The sequence below is a fragment of the Stegodyphus dumicola genome, chromosome 12, assembly GCF_044657685.1.
Source record: "Stegodyphus dumicola isolate Sdum_Otavi_A_Nest chromosome 12, ASM4465768v1".
In the NCBI taxonomy this organism is placed as follows: Eukaryota; Metazoa; Arthropoda; class Arachnida; order Araneae; family Eresidae; genus Stegodyphus; species Stegodyphus dumicola.
In genome coordinates this window covers 47,695,191-47,711,249 of record NC_140779.1, presented here as the reverse complement: position 1 = coordinate 47,711,249, position 16,059 = coordinate 47,695,191, and the positions used below count along the sequence as shown (strand labels likewise).

Sequence of the window (16,059 nt, the reverse complement as noted above, 5' to 3'; positions counted from 1 at the left end):
TTTTTTATTTTTTTAAGGGAATAGATATGTTTGAGAAATCATAATTTCGAATACCTTGTGCATTTTACTGACGCACTTTTAAATCAAAGAAAGCACTCAATAAATCTTTGAAAAATTGTTTTGCCCATTATGCACTAATGGTGAAATATAAAAGTTTTATATTTTTAACCATATTTTTAAATAAGCCATGTATTAATAAGTATATTTATTGGTTGCACAATGTGCTTAAATGCACTAGTATTTTGTAAATGTTAAGAAACTGTGTAAGGTACTTTAAAGAGTTGCAAATCATTGTCATTCAAATTAATCCAAGTCCCTTGGATTTTTCTTTACAACACTCAAACGTGGACTTTCATAGATTTTCTAAATATAAATCTCTGATCACTTTGAGTCACATCGATTCCTCTTTGCCAGACAGCATCTTCTTACTTTATTTTGGATCTGATTTTTTCTTTAAAGCATTTTATCCCATACTATGCAGTAGAATGCAATAAATTTACTAATTTAGTGATATCTTGAATCGAATTTCCATCCATATGATAAAAAATTATCAGTTTTCAAGTGCTGTTTGTTGTTTCCTTATGACTACGAGCCATTTTTAAACATTTATGATGAAGCTGGCAAGTACAAAATAACACCAAACAATTTTTTAAACGTCAAATCAAAATGCGAAAGTGAAACAAAGTGGTAGATGATAATTTTTTTATTTATGAAATTTTATGAACATATTTCGGTGTACCATCACTTTTGGGGCATGTTTTATCTATGCCTCCTTACATTTTCAATTTTAGAAAAGAAGTCTGAGTTATAACTTATATATATAGTCATTACTCATTCCATTCCACTATTCTTAAGGAAGGCTCGATGGGTTGGGATATCATCCCAGTCATTGTACTAGTAATTATTTTGGCAGTTAGACCGCCATTCTAAATCATTTTTGCTCTTTTTTGGACTTTAGTCCTTTATTTGATAGAATTTACAAGATACCAATTATGGTTTCAACATACATCAAGATAGGTGTTAGTAGAAGTTTTTGTTAGTATTTGGTTTCAGTATTTACAATAAGAACATAATGTGAGCACTTGACTCACATGACCTAGGTCAGGCTTTCACCTGTTATAATGAATCTTCCACTTCTTTGATGAAGTGTCCTGTGTTAACTTGTGTCATGATAGCCAGGATACCCTTAGCACAGTAGTAGTCACTGAAAAGATGTTTGGTTGTGACATCCAAGATGTTAGCTGGGAAGAGTTTAGTACGGAAGCTTCTTTGTCTCTGGACAAGATCTCAATGCATGACATCTGCATCGGAACCTGTGGCACTGCAGGCGCATTTGACGTTGTGATCCAAGACATGTGTTTAGTAAGATGGGAAGTGACCGTAATTGGTGCATGCTTGGGCAAAGAGGTGGTTGTACTTTATTAGTGAGAGGGAGATGTCTGGAAAGATACTAAACGTGTATCTCCAGGTGTCTCCTTCTCCATCTTTCCTGCCATCTGCCATAAAGACCTCTTTGATTAGTCTGTTGGAGACCTTTTCTGAAACTGTGATTTCTTTGTTAATTTCTGATTTTGTGACGGCATTTTTTACTAAGGTATTGGTTCTCTCATTTCCTTCCAGACCCGTGTGACTGCTTACCCAATTTAGCTGTATTTTCTGGCTTGTTAGAAGAGTAGCCAGGACATCATGTAGGGCTTTGATGTGTGGGGCAAGTTGGCCTCGATTGTTCAATCTTTGCAAAACACTTGTACTGTCTATCACTATGAAATGCTGTATGATTTGTATCGTGAGTGCCTACCCATAGGGCTGCCATTTTGAGATCATGCAACTTGGCCTGAAATACTATTAGCATGATTGCTGAGGCGGTAAGTTTCATGGTGGATTTCCTTCTTATCTTCATAGATCTCAAAAGCTGCTCCTACTTAGTTGTCTGCTTTGGACCCATCCAAATAAATTTCTGTATGAGTACCTTGTGGTGTTGTCTTTGGATTCTTAGATGTGTAATCAGAATGTAACCATTGTGCATGGCATCTTTTGCATAGTGGAAGATGCGATATTATGTTTTCTGTGTTTGGTATTTGCTGTTAAGAGGAAGATCACCTGCAATTATGTGTAACGCAGGCATAGAAATTGTTGAGTAGAGCAATGCTTTGGATAGACCAGACAATCATAAAGTATCATGTGCTCAGTAGCTTGCAGGCTCTTTTAACAACTTACTTTTCAGCCGCCATTTACTGTCAACTATTCTATTTAACTTATTGACCATGCTGTTGTTTCTTTCCTGGATGCTGGCTAAGTGGGGAACTAACATTAGCTTTTTGTCCAAGATGAAGCCGAGGTACATTATCATAGTTTGTCTCTTGAGAGGGACTCCCAGCTATTTGTTGCAGGGAGGGTTCACTACGATGTTGTACTGTTTGGGAAACATAATAAGTTGTGTTTTTTCTATAGTAAACTTTTTAATTTGTATTTGTCACTGTATGTCATTAGTTTTACCAGCTTTGGCTGCCTTCCGTTCTAAAATAGTGTGGCTACCACCATTTATTATTAATAAGTCATTGGCATAAGACTGGATTTCGGCTTCATCCTCGAAATCTGTCTTAAGGGCAACGTCAGTAATGACATTCCAGAGTACTGGCCGTGTATTAAACTTTGTGGGGCACCTTTACTGTAATCTTTTATTATGTGGAGTGCATCTCTTTTATAGGTTATTTTCCTTTCGTGCATGTAGCTATGACGTTGAAAAGATTCCTCGGACAGTTTAGAGTCTTTCAGTCTTGCTTTGAGAGCAGGCCTTCATAGTTGGTTGAAAGCCGATGCTACATTAAGAGATATTATGTGCATATGTAAGCCTTTGCTTCTGTTATCAATTATGTTTTTTTGGACTTTGCCTAATGCATCTACAGTACCCTTTCCTTTGGTGAACCCATATTAGGCAATGCTGAGAAGTATTTTACTCTCTAGAAAGTGGATGAGTGTCTGGGTTATGGCTTTATGTAAGATCTTTTCCCTAGCTGAGAGGAGCCAGCCAATCATCTAGGCAAATAGGCCTACATGATTGGCTGTTTTTTGTTCTTTCCTTCTTTGTGGAAGAGAGCCAGCTGTGCATCCTTCCATGTTTCAGGAAAATACTCTAGTTCTGAGCGTGTGTTGAAACGTGTCACTGTGTTACCACTATTTACTAGTCTGAACTCTTCTATGGCATTTATTGTTAGGTTATCTAGACATAGAGCCCTGCCCCATTTCGTTGTATTTAGTAGGCTTTTTAGTTCTGAATTAGAGAAGGGTGCATCATTTTCTGTGTCTGTGGTTCACTTTAGGATATAAACTGTTTGTAAGATTTATTTGAAAAAAATTTTCATATCAGCATTTCAGACCTGGGGAGTTTTTAATTTTTGTTATGTGCATTTTGTTATTTTACATGCAGTGCAAATTTAACTGTATATTACAAGGGGTGATCAAATGAAAAGGTATGAAACGACGTAAAAACGTAACAGTTAAATATTTGCATATTCCGCCATAGGAGAACATAAGCGAGACATCTCGGGATGCGATTAGAGTCTCTGACTGGGATCGGAGCATGTGCGGGCGCCTGCATGTGCAGGAAAGAGCAGAGGCTCGCATCAAAAGCGGCGTCCAAATGATGTGGCAGTCCGTATGAAGACAGGATGGCGTTCTCGTTGCAAAATTCGATGACTGAGGAGCAGCGAGGTGTTATCCGATTACTGACAGCAGAAGGTGAGAAACCGGCAGCTATTCATCGCTGGATGGTGACATTTTATGGGGAGAAATGTGCCTTTGACAGGTCTGTCAGAAAATGGAGTGCCAGTTTTCGTGCAGGCAGTGAGAGTGTGGGTGGACCCGAGACCAGGCCAGGCAAACACTGTCATCACGAGCGATCTCATCGACAAGGTGAACGACTTAGAAGTGATCAGCGTGTCACATTGCGAATGTTGTCGGTCATGTCGCCCTGCGATTTCCATGTGTTTGGTCCACTGAAGAAACACCTGAAAGGGAAGTGCTTGTACTCAGGCCTGTTATATAAACAACATAAATTCATACTTAATAAATAATTACAAATGAACACCATATCTGTGAAACAACTAGAGCAAAAGTTCATTCTGGGTTATGCAGTAGGTAACTGTGAGTATAAGTCACTTAACTGAACATATCAATCAATATTGTAACAGCAACATACTAAGTATTGTGAGCAGTCATAGTGAAACATAAAAACAAAATACATAAACAACTCCATAATTGCGTTGTGAAAATATTGTAACCCGTTCTATGTTAAGGTCCAGTGTAAAAGATAATTACAATAAATACAGACAGGAGAATAAAATCAACTTACGTTTATTTAATGTAGGAAAATATTATGATTACAAAGCATAAAAAGAGAGTCATGACCTCACTAAACATTACAATTAAACGTGGTGGCTGGATCAATTAAAGAACTAATGTGAAAACAACAGAAAAGAATGACATACCCTTCTTTAACATATTAGGGATCCTTCATATATTTGAGTTTTGTTAGCGAACCTTACTTCTCAAGAAAAACTTGGGATAGTATCTGAAATTAGAAAACAAAAGGGGTTAGATTGACGAGACTCAACCAAGCTATTGGTTCGGAGGCCAGGCTTCCCTCCTATTACTGCTTCCAACCAGCAGGACACAGGTCTTCCCTCCACAGGCCATCATGACAGCGTAAATTTTAGGATTTTAGAAATATAGGTGTTGCAGCCTCTCTTCGGTGTTGGTTAATTTACGTTGCTACGTCTAAGATGAGGCTCACCTCTGAGCTGCTCGTCCAAGTTGACATCTTATAAGTTCTCGTGAAATTTCTTTTTTATGTCTCTCTCCTGTCATCTCCGTCTCCCGAAGCCTCTCGAAAAACACTGCGCAGCCGTTTTAGTAGCTGGCACGTTTTTTGAAAACTTGCCGTAGATGGTGACTAGCAGGAAGCCAAAAAGGCAACCCACACTCTGGATCTTCATGGGAAAGGGGTTTCCCGACTACCAAAAGGAGCCGCTTTTTGCCATTCCATCGTTCAACTTCCAAGGCCACACCAATGTGTCATCACAATTGCAGGCGGAAACAGGGGGGAAGGAAACTAGCCTCGCTCCAGGGTCCCAGTCAATAATGCAGATCTTCTGTCTCAACATATATTTTCCCCCACCATAAGTATGCTGTAGAACATCACCCTGCTAGCCTGGTCCAGCAAAACAAGGTCCTCTTTTCGTTAAACCACATGGTAAAACTATCAAGCACTTCGCCCCCCACACATGGTGGAACGCTTAGCAGAAAGGAATTTTGGGGTGCAGTACAATTGCTGATAAGAATTTCCGCTGAAGGAAAGAGGGCAAGGGGTGAAAATCTCTGAACTAAGTTAATACAAAATGACTTTGGTAAATTAAAAAAAAATGAAGCTACTAATTACACAACATTATAATACATAATAAAAATGTCAGCACTGTAATAATTGTTTCCTCAGCCACCAATTGAGACTAGACACAATTTATCCAAAAGAAATACAAATAGAATCAAATCATTTTTCTCCTACCGCCAGTCAGAAAGTATGTATTCGTTTAACGTTAAAAGAAAGAGGGATACCAATTAAATTACTCAAAGTTAAGGGGGAAAAAAATTAACACACAAAAGTGCAACAGCAAAGTTTTAAAATAAAAATTAAAGTTAAAAGTTAAACAACCTTAAGGGTCAAAACAACTAGAACAAAAACAAAAATCTTAAGTCCCTAAACTCAAATTAAAATTAAACAACTTCAACTCAGAACTTTTAAAAGCAACCTAACCAAAAACTTAAAGTTTACAAAAGTTACAATTTAAACTTACAACCCACTTTAAACAACAACAAAAAAAAAAATTAGAACTTCAATTACAAATCAAAACTGAAATAAGCAAAACAACTTAAGCTTAAAAAATATATATATATAACGATTAATACATAACAGGCCTATGGTGTATATTTTGAATAAAGTCTACATTTGTACCCACCGTGTCGTTTCGTACCTTTTCATTTGATCACCCCTTGTAATATGCAAATATTATAGGCAACTTTTGAATACATGTAATACTAAATTACATTCATAAATACTTATTTTTAAAATTTTGTCTTCAGCAGCATGCCGTCTATGAAAACTCAGGATATGCTCCTGAATGTCTATATATATTAATTCCTACATTCTTTATTTCTATGCTGAATCCCAAGGTTCCACTGTCTATTAATTTGCTAAAAAATTCTAGCCATTTGAGAATTGATCAAAAAAAAAGTCTGTTGTAGAGATTAATAAGGAAAGGAATCAGATATCTCCTCCTCCAAAAAAAAAAAAAAAAAAAAAAAAAAAAAAATCCATTTACATTCAGCAATTCTTAATTCTTAAGCAATAGCTCTGATGCACCTTTGAGTAAACCATTTACATACAGTGTTTCAAATTCAGCTGATTACTTTTAAAATGAATCATGTTTATTCTAAGTTTAATGAAATTGTGAGGAAAGAATTCAGTGCGAATTATTGGCACTCTGCTTTTATGACAGTATTGATATTGATTGCAGTTTGGTTGCAGATTTATATATATCTGCATGAGCCTGCAGTAACCTTAGTTGCACAGAACACTATTATTGTTGGCTATCTGCTTGTATTTGAGGAGCAGATTTTGTCAAAAGAAAAAAAGTATAACCTCTATAATTCTGTATAATAATGAGAAAGAATAACCTCTATAATTCTTCCTCCCATATTAATACCTTTCTCAGTTTCACCATCATACAGAGGGAAGGTTGATGCCCTTATGTTAATTAAAGTACATCCAAACTTGAATTTTAAAAAGAAAATTGCTTAGGCTTCAACCAAAACAAAACAAAAAAAAAAAAAAAAAAAAAACTGTCTCCATTTGCTTGTCATTAGCTTAATTACCATACTGTACTATCAGTAACTACAGCATGTCATTGAAAAACTTATCTGAAAACAATTATGCTGCATGGATACTGTTCCATTCTTGCCAGACAGTTTAAACAGAATGTGAATGGAAGGATCCTATAAAAGTTATTGGAGCTGGGATGGGAGTTTTCGGAGAGTGACATCCTTGAAACCTGACTATAGGAATAAGTTCTTCACTTCTAAGCACGCTGTTTTCTAGAAACAGGAACTGAAATCTTGGTCATCGGCAGAAGATAAGAAATGTAAATGAGTGCGTACTTGCCATAATAATCAGCTTATGCAAAATAAACGTCCATGGTTTGTTTTTGAAGCTGCTAGAAAACTAGCATCTAGCTTGCCAGCAAACCAGTACTTCTGGTAATGTCTTAATATTTAAGTTGGTTAATCTAAACTTTAACTATTTAAACAAATCTTATCAGCCTAAGATTATTATCAGATTGTTGCTAAGTATTGTTCCTTTCCCAGCATTTGTATTTGTTTAATAAACACTAATCATCAGGTTTGTTTTTCATATTTTCCTTTAAAGGTGTGGAATTTGGAGCCAGAATGATCACAATTGATGGCAAACAAATAAAGCTTCAAATATGGGACACTGTAAGTATCACTTTCTTCTTTTGAAATATATGTATATGTATGTATAATATACGTGTATATGCTTCTTATCCATAAGTAATGTATTTATAAACTTATTGCAGATAATAATGAATGCTATGTAAGAAAGATTATTAGCATATGCAACATGTGTAATTATAGTTAAATTTAATTGATAAATGAAACTAGAATTAAAAAAAATAATGTTAAAACTATTTTTATAGTGCTTTGTACGAGGGTTGGAACTTTAATAGTGGCTACACAGCTGAAAAAACGCTACGCAACAAAACCAAAGAATATCGCGTGTACCACACGTGAACTACATACCTACCTTACCTCTCAGCAAAAAGACTCATCCTGCCTACATCACGAGCATGCGGAGTGACGCGAAGAACGGATCCTTGTATTAGCTCGCGGTCTAAAGTAAGTGTTGTCAGGATGTTTTCAAAACAAGAACAACGATGTTGTATAAAAATTGAATGTGCCAGAGGTCGTACGGCACGACAGTGTCATCAAGGGCTTCAAGAGGTTTGCGGGGAATCTGCTTTGCCGTACAGAACCATAGCAAGATGGGTGAAAGCATTCAATGAAAGACGCCAAAATGTGGCAGACATGCTGCGGCCAGGTTGTCCGAGTGTCAGCGATGCAGACGTGCAAGCTGTTGCCGCATTAATGGACAGTGATCGCCGCCAAACGATTCGACGGCTGGCCGGACAAACAGGATTAGCGCATACAACTGTGCTGCACATTCTGAAGGAATGCCTGTCCATGAGAAAAATTGCTTTACAATGGGTTCCACATCGATTGACGGAAATGCAGAAATGGCTATGATACGATGCTGCCCGAACCCACCTGGAGCGATATGAGCGTGAAGGAGATGCTTTTTTACGCCCTATCATTGCACTGGATGAGACTTGGGCCTGATCGTACCAGCCAGAACTGAAACGCCAATCAAACGAATGGCGTCATCACAGGTCACCACGATGTTCGAAATTTCGTCAGAACCCCAGCAATGTGAAAGTTATGGTGATTCTCGTGTACGACTGTCATGGTGTCATCCTAACGCATACCGTTCCCCCACAGCAGACCGTCACTGCGCAGTATTACTGCTCATTTTTGGAGCACAATCTCCGACCAGCTTTGAGAAAAAAACCGCGACACTTTCTGCAGAACGCTCCTCTCATTTTGCATGACAATGCTCAGCCGCATGCAGCGCAAGCTGTGACTGATTTGTTCAAGCGATGGGGCTGGAAAATGCTTTACCATCCACCATACTCCCCTAGTGATGGGCAACTTCGGTACTTTCTTGTACCTGGTACGAGAGTAATGGGTACAGACAAGTACCCGGTACAAAATACTCGTTACTCAAATAACCGTTACTTTGAAAAGTACCGAAGTAACGAAATACCGGAGGTTTGCTGTACCGGAGTACCCTAGTAACGATTTGGAGTACCAACGTACCCTAGTAACGATTTGGAGTACCGAAATACGCAGCTAACGATTTTGCGCACTGAAGGAACTCTGCCACGTCACCACATGTTTGATTTTATCTGTACGGAGTAGATTTTGAATATCAGAAAACATGTCAACTACAGAAGTGTCTGAGGAGCAGGCCATTCATGGATACAAGAAGCGCATATCACTATTTCGCAAATACAACCATATACTACTGTCCTCGCACCAAAACCGAAGTGAGCTGAACCCTCATCGATCCTCCAGTAACGAATACCGAAATACCGAGAAGAGACGCATATTTTCGTTACAAAGTAGTGAATACCGAAAAGCACCCGTTTCGGTACAGAAGTAACGAATACCGAAAAGTACCCGTTTCGGTGCAGAAGTAACGAATGCCGAGAAGTACCCGTTTCGGTACAGAAGTAACGAATACCGAAAAGTACCGATTTCGGTACTGAAGTAACGGGTACTTGGATGTACCGATTTTCAGTACCCATTACAACTAAGTACCCATTACAAAATACCCAGTTCGGTAGTACCGACTCATCACTATACTCCCCAGATCTAAGCTCTTGTGACTATGACTTAATTCCTAAGATGAAGGAACCACTTTGTGGCACTCGCTTCCAAACTGTTCCTGAGATTCTTGCGGCAGTAGACCGGTCCATTCAAACTATCAACAAAACTGGCACTGCTACAGGTATTCTGTGACTTCCACATCGTTGGAAACGAGTTGTACACAATGCTGGCGACTATATTGAAGGACTGTAAAACATGGTGATATGAATCACTTTTGTATTCCTTGTAAATAAATAGTTGCCACTATTAAAGTTCCAACCCTCGTATATAATTTTCTGCAAAATTAACTTATTAACTTTCTTCATCGAATTTAGAATAGAATTAAAATCAGCAATATTTTCAGATCTCATCAACATCTTTTCCCAGCCCTCAATTATAAGGCAGTTCTCTGCTTTCAGTATAGCAAAATTCTAAGCACTGTGCTCATTAACCACCACAATTTGGATCCTAAATCCTAATGCCATGTGTTTCTGGAGACTACCTGAATTTATTCCATGTATTGATAAATATCATGGGCATATTATTATAGGAAATTTGAATATTATTAAAGACCTTAACTTTAAAAAAAAAATTCAAATTTTAGAACTAAATTTAGACCAGTCTTCAAGCCACTAATTAATGAATGCCTCAAAATGATTGAAAAAGATTTTAATGAACTTATTGTTTATACAAACTTGTATTAACTATAAAACTAATCTGTCTACTTCCTTTTTCAACCCCTCAGGGGCTCACTCTTGTGGCAATCTCGAGGTACCCTAGCCCTTCAGGGGATCATCTTTTTGGTGAGACGGCTGTCACGATCCTGGAGCCCCAGTGATCTATCCTCTTTTCCATCTCTTCTCCTCTTGGCTGGAACTTTTTCCCTTCCATTCTCCCTTGTGGTTTCCCTCTTCAGAGCTTGGGGCTCGTCACGAGAAACTGGAACAGCCCTTGTCTCTAGTTTTCAAGTGGCGAGAAAACTGCCCACGTGTTTGCCATGTGTGGAGACCCGTGTTGCTGGAAAGGAGGGTCTTGGTAGTTGAGGGGCAAAGTACTGTCCCCAACACACTGCTTTGGCCTCTGCTTCAGCTAAACGGGAGGCACCTTAGTCGTCCTCACGGGTGTCAATCGGCTGGTCACTAGTCCTTGTGTCAGTGGCTTGGGAATAAGCTCTCGGGAGTATCTGCTTTCGGGAAAGCCAACTGTGGGGCTTCAGTTTGCATATAGGTCTGGCTAGCCCTAATGCGGGATTCTGTGTTCCCTTATTGGGCTCCGTGGTGGGCGGGGTCGTCGAACACGAATCATTTAGGCCTCTATGTTTCTTCTCAAATCAAATGAAAACGACCAAAGTATTGAAGTTATTGATAAATCTCTAAATAAAAAAAATACGTACAGATGCAAATGCCAAGGAAACTACTGAAAATTCGCACTTCCTTGTTGTGTCTAGTCCTTTTGGTGAGCTGCAAAAGATGTCTCTTTTTCTAGTAAGCAAATATATCCATTCATGTATGGGTGAGCCAAAGAACGTAAAGCATCTCCGATCGGGAGACTACTTATTGATACTGCATCTGCCACCCACTCTGCTTCTCTTTCTCGACAAACCAAACTTGGACAAATATCTATAACTGTGTCAGCGTACAAAACACTTATTCTTGTAGAGGTGTGATCTCGGAGATCAACCTTCTGTGTGTATCAGAAGAAGAGTTCATCTCTGAGTTAGCTGACCAAAATGTCTGTGGTGCTAGGTGGATCAAGATGTGAAAGAAAGGCCAGTTGATTGATACGATACACGTGATCCTGACATGAGTAGACCTTCATTATGCCTCATCTACCTAAGAATATTAAGGCCAGATACTTAAATTGCCCTATAAGACCTTATATTCTAAACCCTATGCGATGCTTCCAATGCCAGCGTTTTGGCCATTCTAAGATGTCGTGGCAGCCTAACATGCGCCCGATGCTCACAGATTGGCCACGATTATGATAATTGTACCGCTGCGCCTTTGTATATAAATTGCAAGTGTGAGCACCCAGCATTTTCTCGCTTGTGCCCAAAATGAAAATCAGAAAAAGAAGTGCAGACTGCAAAAGTTTTTAGGAACATCTCATACGCTGAAGCCAGAAGATTAGTCCAGAGCACACAGCTTCAGCCAAATACATCATACGGCAGTGCTGTTAAATCATCTCGTACATTTGCCACCCAAACATCAATAAGCACACAGACGCCACCAAACAAAATTCAACAAACCACAAGCAACAGGAAAAAAGAAAACCCAACCCGTATAGTGGGGGGAAAAAAAAAAAAAGAAACAGTAATTCAGAGCAAACCTAAAAATGAAAATAATAAATAAAAATAGAAGCCCTAGCAATAGCTCTTTTGATGGGATGATTTCTGAATCTGCGGATTCAGATAGTAAGGAAGTGGAGGAGGGACAGGGAGTACCTAAGCAGCTTCCACGCAAAACTAAAACTCAGAACCGAAAGAACAAACATCAATCATAATGACCACCATCGTTTCGTGGAACTGTCACAATTTCTACCGAAATTTGCTCGACATCAAAGCTATAATCAGTGCTTGTAATCCCGTGTGCTTAGCAACAGGAAACAAATCTGAAACCAGAGCAACAAGCAAAACTTTGGAGGTATTCTTTTGTCAAGAAGGATGACATTGCAGGTGAGCATGCCAGTGGAGGTGTAGGTCTCCTCACCTGACTGGACCATCCATCAAATGCACTTTCTTTGATGACATCCCTCCAAGTTGTCGCTACTCAAGCAAATTTTGATGTTGTTGTTTCAGTCATTTCTCTGTATTTGCCTCCAAATGAGCACATTGATCAGCAAGATTTAAATGGTCTTATAGAGCAGCTGCCTGAGCCCTTTATTATAATAGGAGATTTTAACGGCCATAGTCTGCTCTGGGGTAGTAAAGATACAAATTGCCGAGGATGACAAATTGAGCGAATGATTGAAGATCATAGCTTTTGTCTCCTGAATAATGGGCAGGATACTTACTTCCATGAGCCTTCAAGGATATTACACGCTCTCGACCTTGCCATCTGTTCACCATCTCTGTTGCCATTTTGCAGTTTTAGTGTGGGAAATGATCTTCACAACAGTGATCACTATATCATTTTTTTTATTTCTTGCTCGAAGAGGAGCAGATCCCATGACGAGATCCCCCCCTCCCCGGTTCATACTCGATAGGGCAGACTGGGCTCTTTTCTGTTGCAGAACTCGCAGAAGAAATGGTAAAAGATGTGCACATCGATGACGCTGTTGAAGCTGTTACTAATACTATTATTGAATCAGCTGATACTTTTCATTCCTAGAACATCAAGTAAAATACTAAAATATACGAAACCATGGTGGAATCATGACTGTCATGAAGCACTGAAAAAACAGAAAAAAGCATGGGGTATTTTTTGTAGATACCCTACTCTGAGAAACCTCATAGCATTTAAAAGAGCAAAAACTAAGAAGGCAAAGCCAAGGGAATTCTTTGATTTCATATTGTAGCGTCAATAACATCCTCTACGCCTAGTAAGCGTGTTTGGGAAAGAGTTCGAAAACACTTTCCTTTTTGGAAAAAGATGGCCGAGTGATTAGCTCCATAGAAGAAATTGCAAATACTACTGGCGAGACATTTGCTGCCGTTTCTTCCAGCAGAAACTATTCACCTGCATTTCTTTCTATCAAGCAGCACTCTGAAATAAATCCCATCGCTTTCAACTCTTCCAAATCTGAGCCTTACAATAGAGACTTTACTATGCTTGAATTAAGAAGAAGCTTTGTTGCAGACACATAGGTCTTGATGGCGGGAATTACGAAATGCTGTCAGTTCCGTAGGAAATGAGAGCAAACCGTTTCTAACAATTTGTAAAATATCCGTTTCTAACTACTGGATTTACACAACGCTTATGATTTGTAATTTAGTGAGAACAATTTTATAGGCTTTGTATTTTATATGAAATTCAGTTTTTGAAATCATGCTGTTTTCTGCAGCTGGTACGATTTTTTAAAACTCCAGTTTTAAGGCTTTTTCTAAAAATGATACAAATTTATGTTTAGGTAGTAATTTTGGGCTTTTTTTTTTTTTTTTTTTTTTTTTTTTTTTCAAATTCATAAGACGTCAGAATTTTAATTGATTTAAGATTTAACAAAATTATGTAAGCTGTGGTTATTTAAAGTTCTTATAAAATCATGCTTTTTAGATTTTAAGTTTCATCTTCCTGAAATATTATGCACCTTCTATAATTAAAGCTTACCGATTGAAAAACAAAGGGAATTGATAAAGCGTTTTCTATGTCTAGTTTGAATATATGTTAAAGAAAAGCATGCAAACCTTTTCAGAGAATTTTGACAGTGAAACCACAAAAATTATTTCTCAGATTACAGAAATAGCAATTTTCCTTTAATGCATAAAATATGGTCCTTTGTAGTTTTAGAATTGTTTGTGCAGTTCCACTGGTATAGTGGTTAGCTTCTCTGATTGCAGTGCCTAAATGCCCAGTTTCGAATCCCGGAGAAGGCATAGATGTTTGTAAATGTATGGTGTCGGTGCAGCATGGCGGCACTCTAAATATACGATAAGCCGAAAGTCCTCTCGTGTGGTTTGGTGGAAGGGGAGAGGGGTGGGAAACCCTCAGACCTGTCCCCCTGAGGTGATCTCCATCAAAATTGGAGACAAAACTGAGCCAAATCGCACTGTTACCTGTTAGGTGCCCAAGGCTATTGCCAATGATAGGCTTTTAATCTAGCGCTCCTTGCCACAAGGAATTTCATGGGCTTGGGCTGTCTATGTCAGACAAGTGAGCATAAGCAACAACAACACATAAATGTTTTATAGCTTTTAATGTATTAGTTTTCTAATATTATTTTAGAATTAATATCATAACTTATAACTGTCGTAAAATATTCTTAGTTATTTTTTAATGAATATTTTTTAGAAATAAAAAACTGTAATTGTAACCATGTAATCTACTGATTAACTACATAATTTAATTATTTATAACTAACTGCTCACCTTTAGAAGTGATTGCCTTCCCTTAATCTGTATTATATATATTGCATAAAACTCTGGACTGAGTGAGTACGAAATGAGGCATAAAAAAATCAATATAAAACTAACTATTAGTAAAATTTAAATAAAAATCTGTTAATGTTTTTTAAAATCCTCCTCTGAAAACTGTAATATTAGGTCTTAAGAAACTGTAATATAACCTCTGAAAACTGTAATATTAGGCCCTAGATGTCTTAAGCCATCAAGGGAAAATTTGCACTTTCAGCCACTTATTTGTTAAATAATAGTAATTAATTTCCTGACCAAATTTTTCTTACTTCTATGATATATGTATATGTTTTAACATGAAATAACTTATCATAATATGTATACAAAATCCGCTATTATGTGTCATTTCAATCTTATACTTATACTTCAATCTTCGCTTATTTTTACTTGTACAGTTCTGGTAAGATTTTCAATCTCATATATTTAGGCTGGACAAGAAGCTTTCCGATCCATCACCAGATCATATTACAGAGGTGCAGCTGGTGCTCTGTTGGTTTATGACATTACAAGGTAAGTTCCCTCTTTATGTGTGTGTTGTTATAAGAAGTAAGGATAGCAGCTTTAGCATTATTTAGTGTTTAAATAGTTAATGTGAATAATTTCATTACAAAATATATATCAGTGTAGTTTTTTTTTTATTCGAGATTTAAAGTAAAAATCATACCTACATATAATCCAGTCGCAGACACTTCTCCAGCAGGACATTTTGCTGACACGGACACTTAGCCGACAAGGACACTTTGCCGACACTGACGGTTAGCCAACAGGACATTAAGCCTACAATGAGCCTCGCTCTTCCCAATGCTTTTAGATTTCTATCCAATCCATATATTTATCATCGAATTGTCGCGTATAAATGCGATGTTACCAGCTCCTGATAATTTGCTGTTATGGCACCTGACAGTTATTAACAGGTGGTAGAGGAAAAACTGAGTAAAGTGGGCAGAGATTTCTAATATTTTCACATTTCATTTACTACTTTGCTCAACACATCACATTACATTCGTTCCCATATAAAGTCGTTTCGCTCCTCCCACTAATGAAATACGCTCTCTCTGACAGGAAGTAGAGTGATTTGCCCTACTCCTCGCCACACTGGAACTACTTTTTTGTCTAAAATGCTATTTACATGTTAGGCATCACATATTTATTAATGTGGGATAGGGCTCCAGCACACGAATTCTTACCTCGTGGCCTGCAGCCACCTAACGGAAGTAAGTTTGGTTAATATAATTATGGCAAAGCCAGAGAGCTATCTGCCTAAGGGGAGGGATACCTTCGTGCAGGACTTTCTAAGGAAAACTAGCTTGTATGCATGTTACACATGAGGAAAACCTTGAAAACACCCATGCGGCCTGTCCATTCACGGGATTTGGAAATTCGGACTGAACTGCCAGTGTTCAGTGACTTTACCGCTCAGCCGCTGGGCTTAACAT

General features: G+C 38.0%; 1 protein-coding gene across 1 annotated transcript in view; it reads left to right on the top strand.

Annotated features, from left to right (window-relative positions):
* Positions 1-16,059, top strand: part of Rab2 (RAS oncogene family member Rab2) — a 52,222-nt gene that overhangs the window by 18,208 nt on the left and 17,955 nt on the right. The window contains exons 3-4 of the mRNA XM_035358398.1: positions 7,478-7,545; positions 15,051-15,133. Of these exons, the coding sequence (XP_035214289.1) occupies positions 7,478-7,545; positions 15,051-15,133 (151 nt within the window). The remainder of the gene's footprint in view (positions 1-7,477; positions 7,546-15,050; positions 15,134-16,059) is intronic.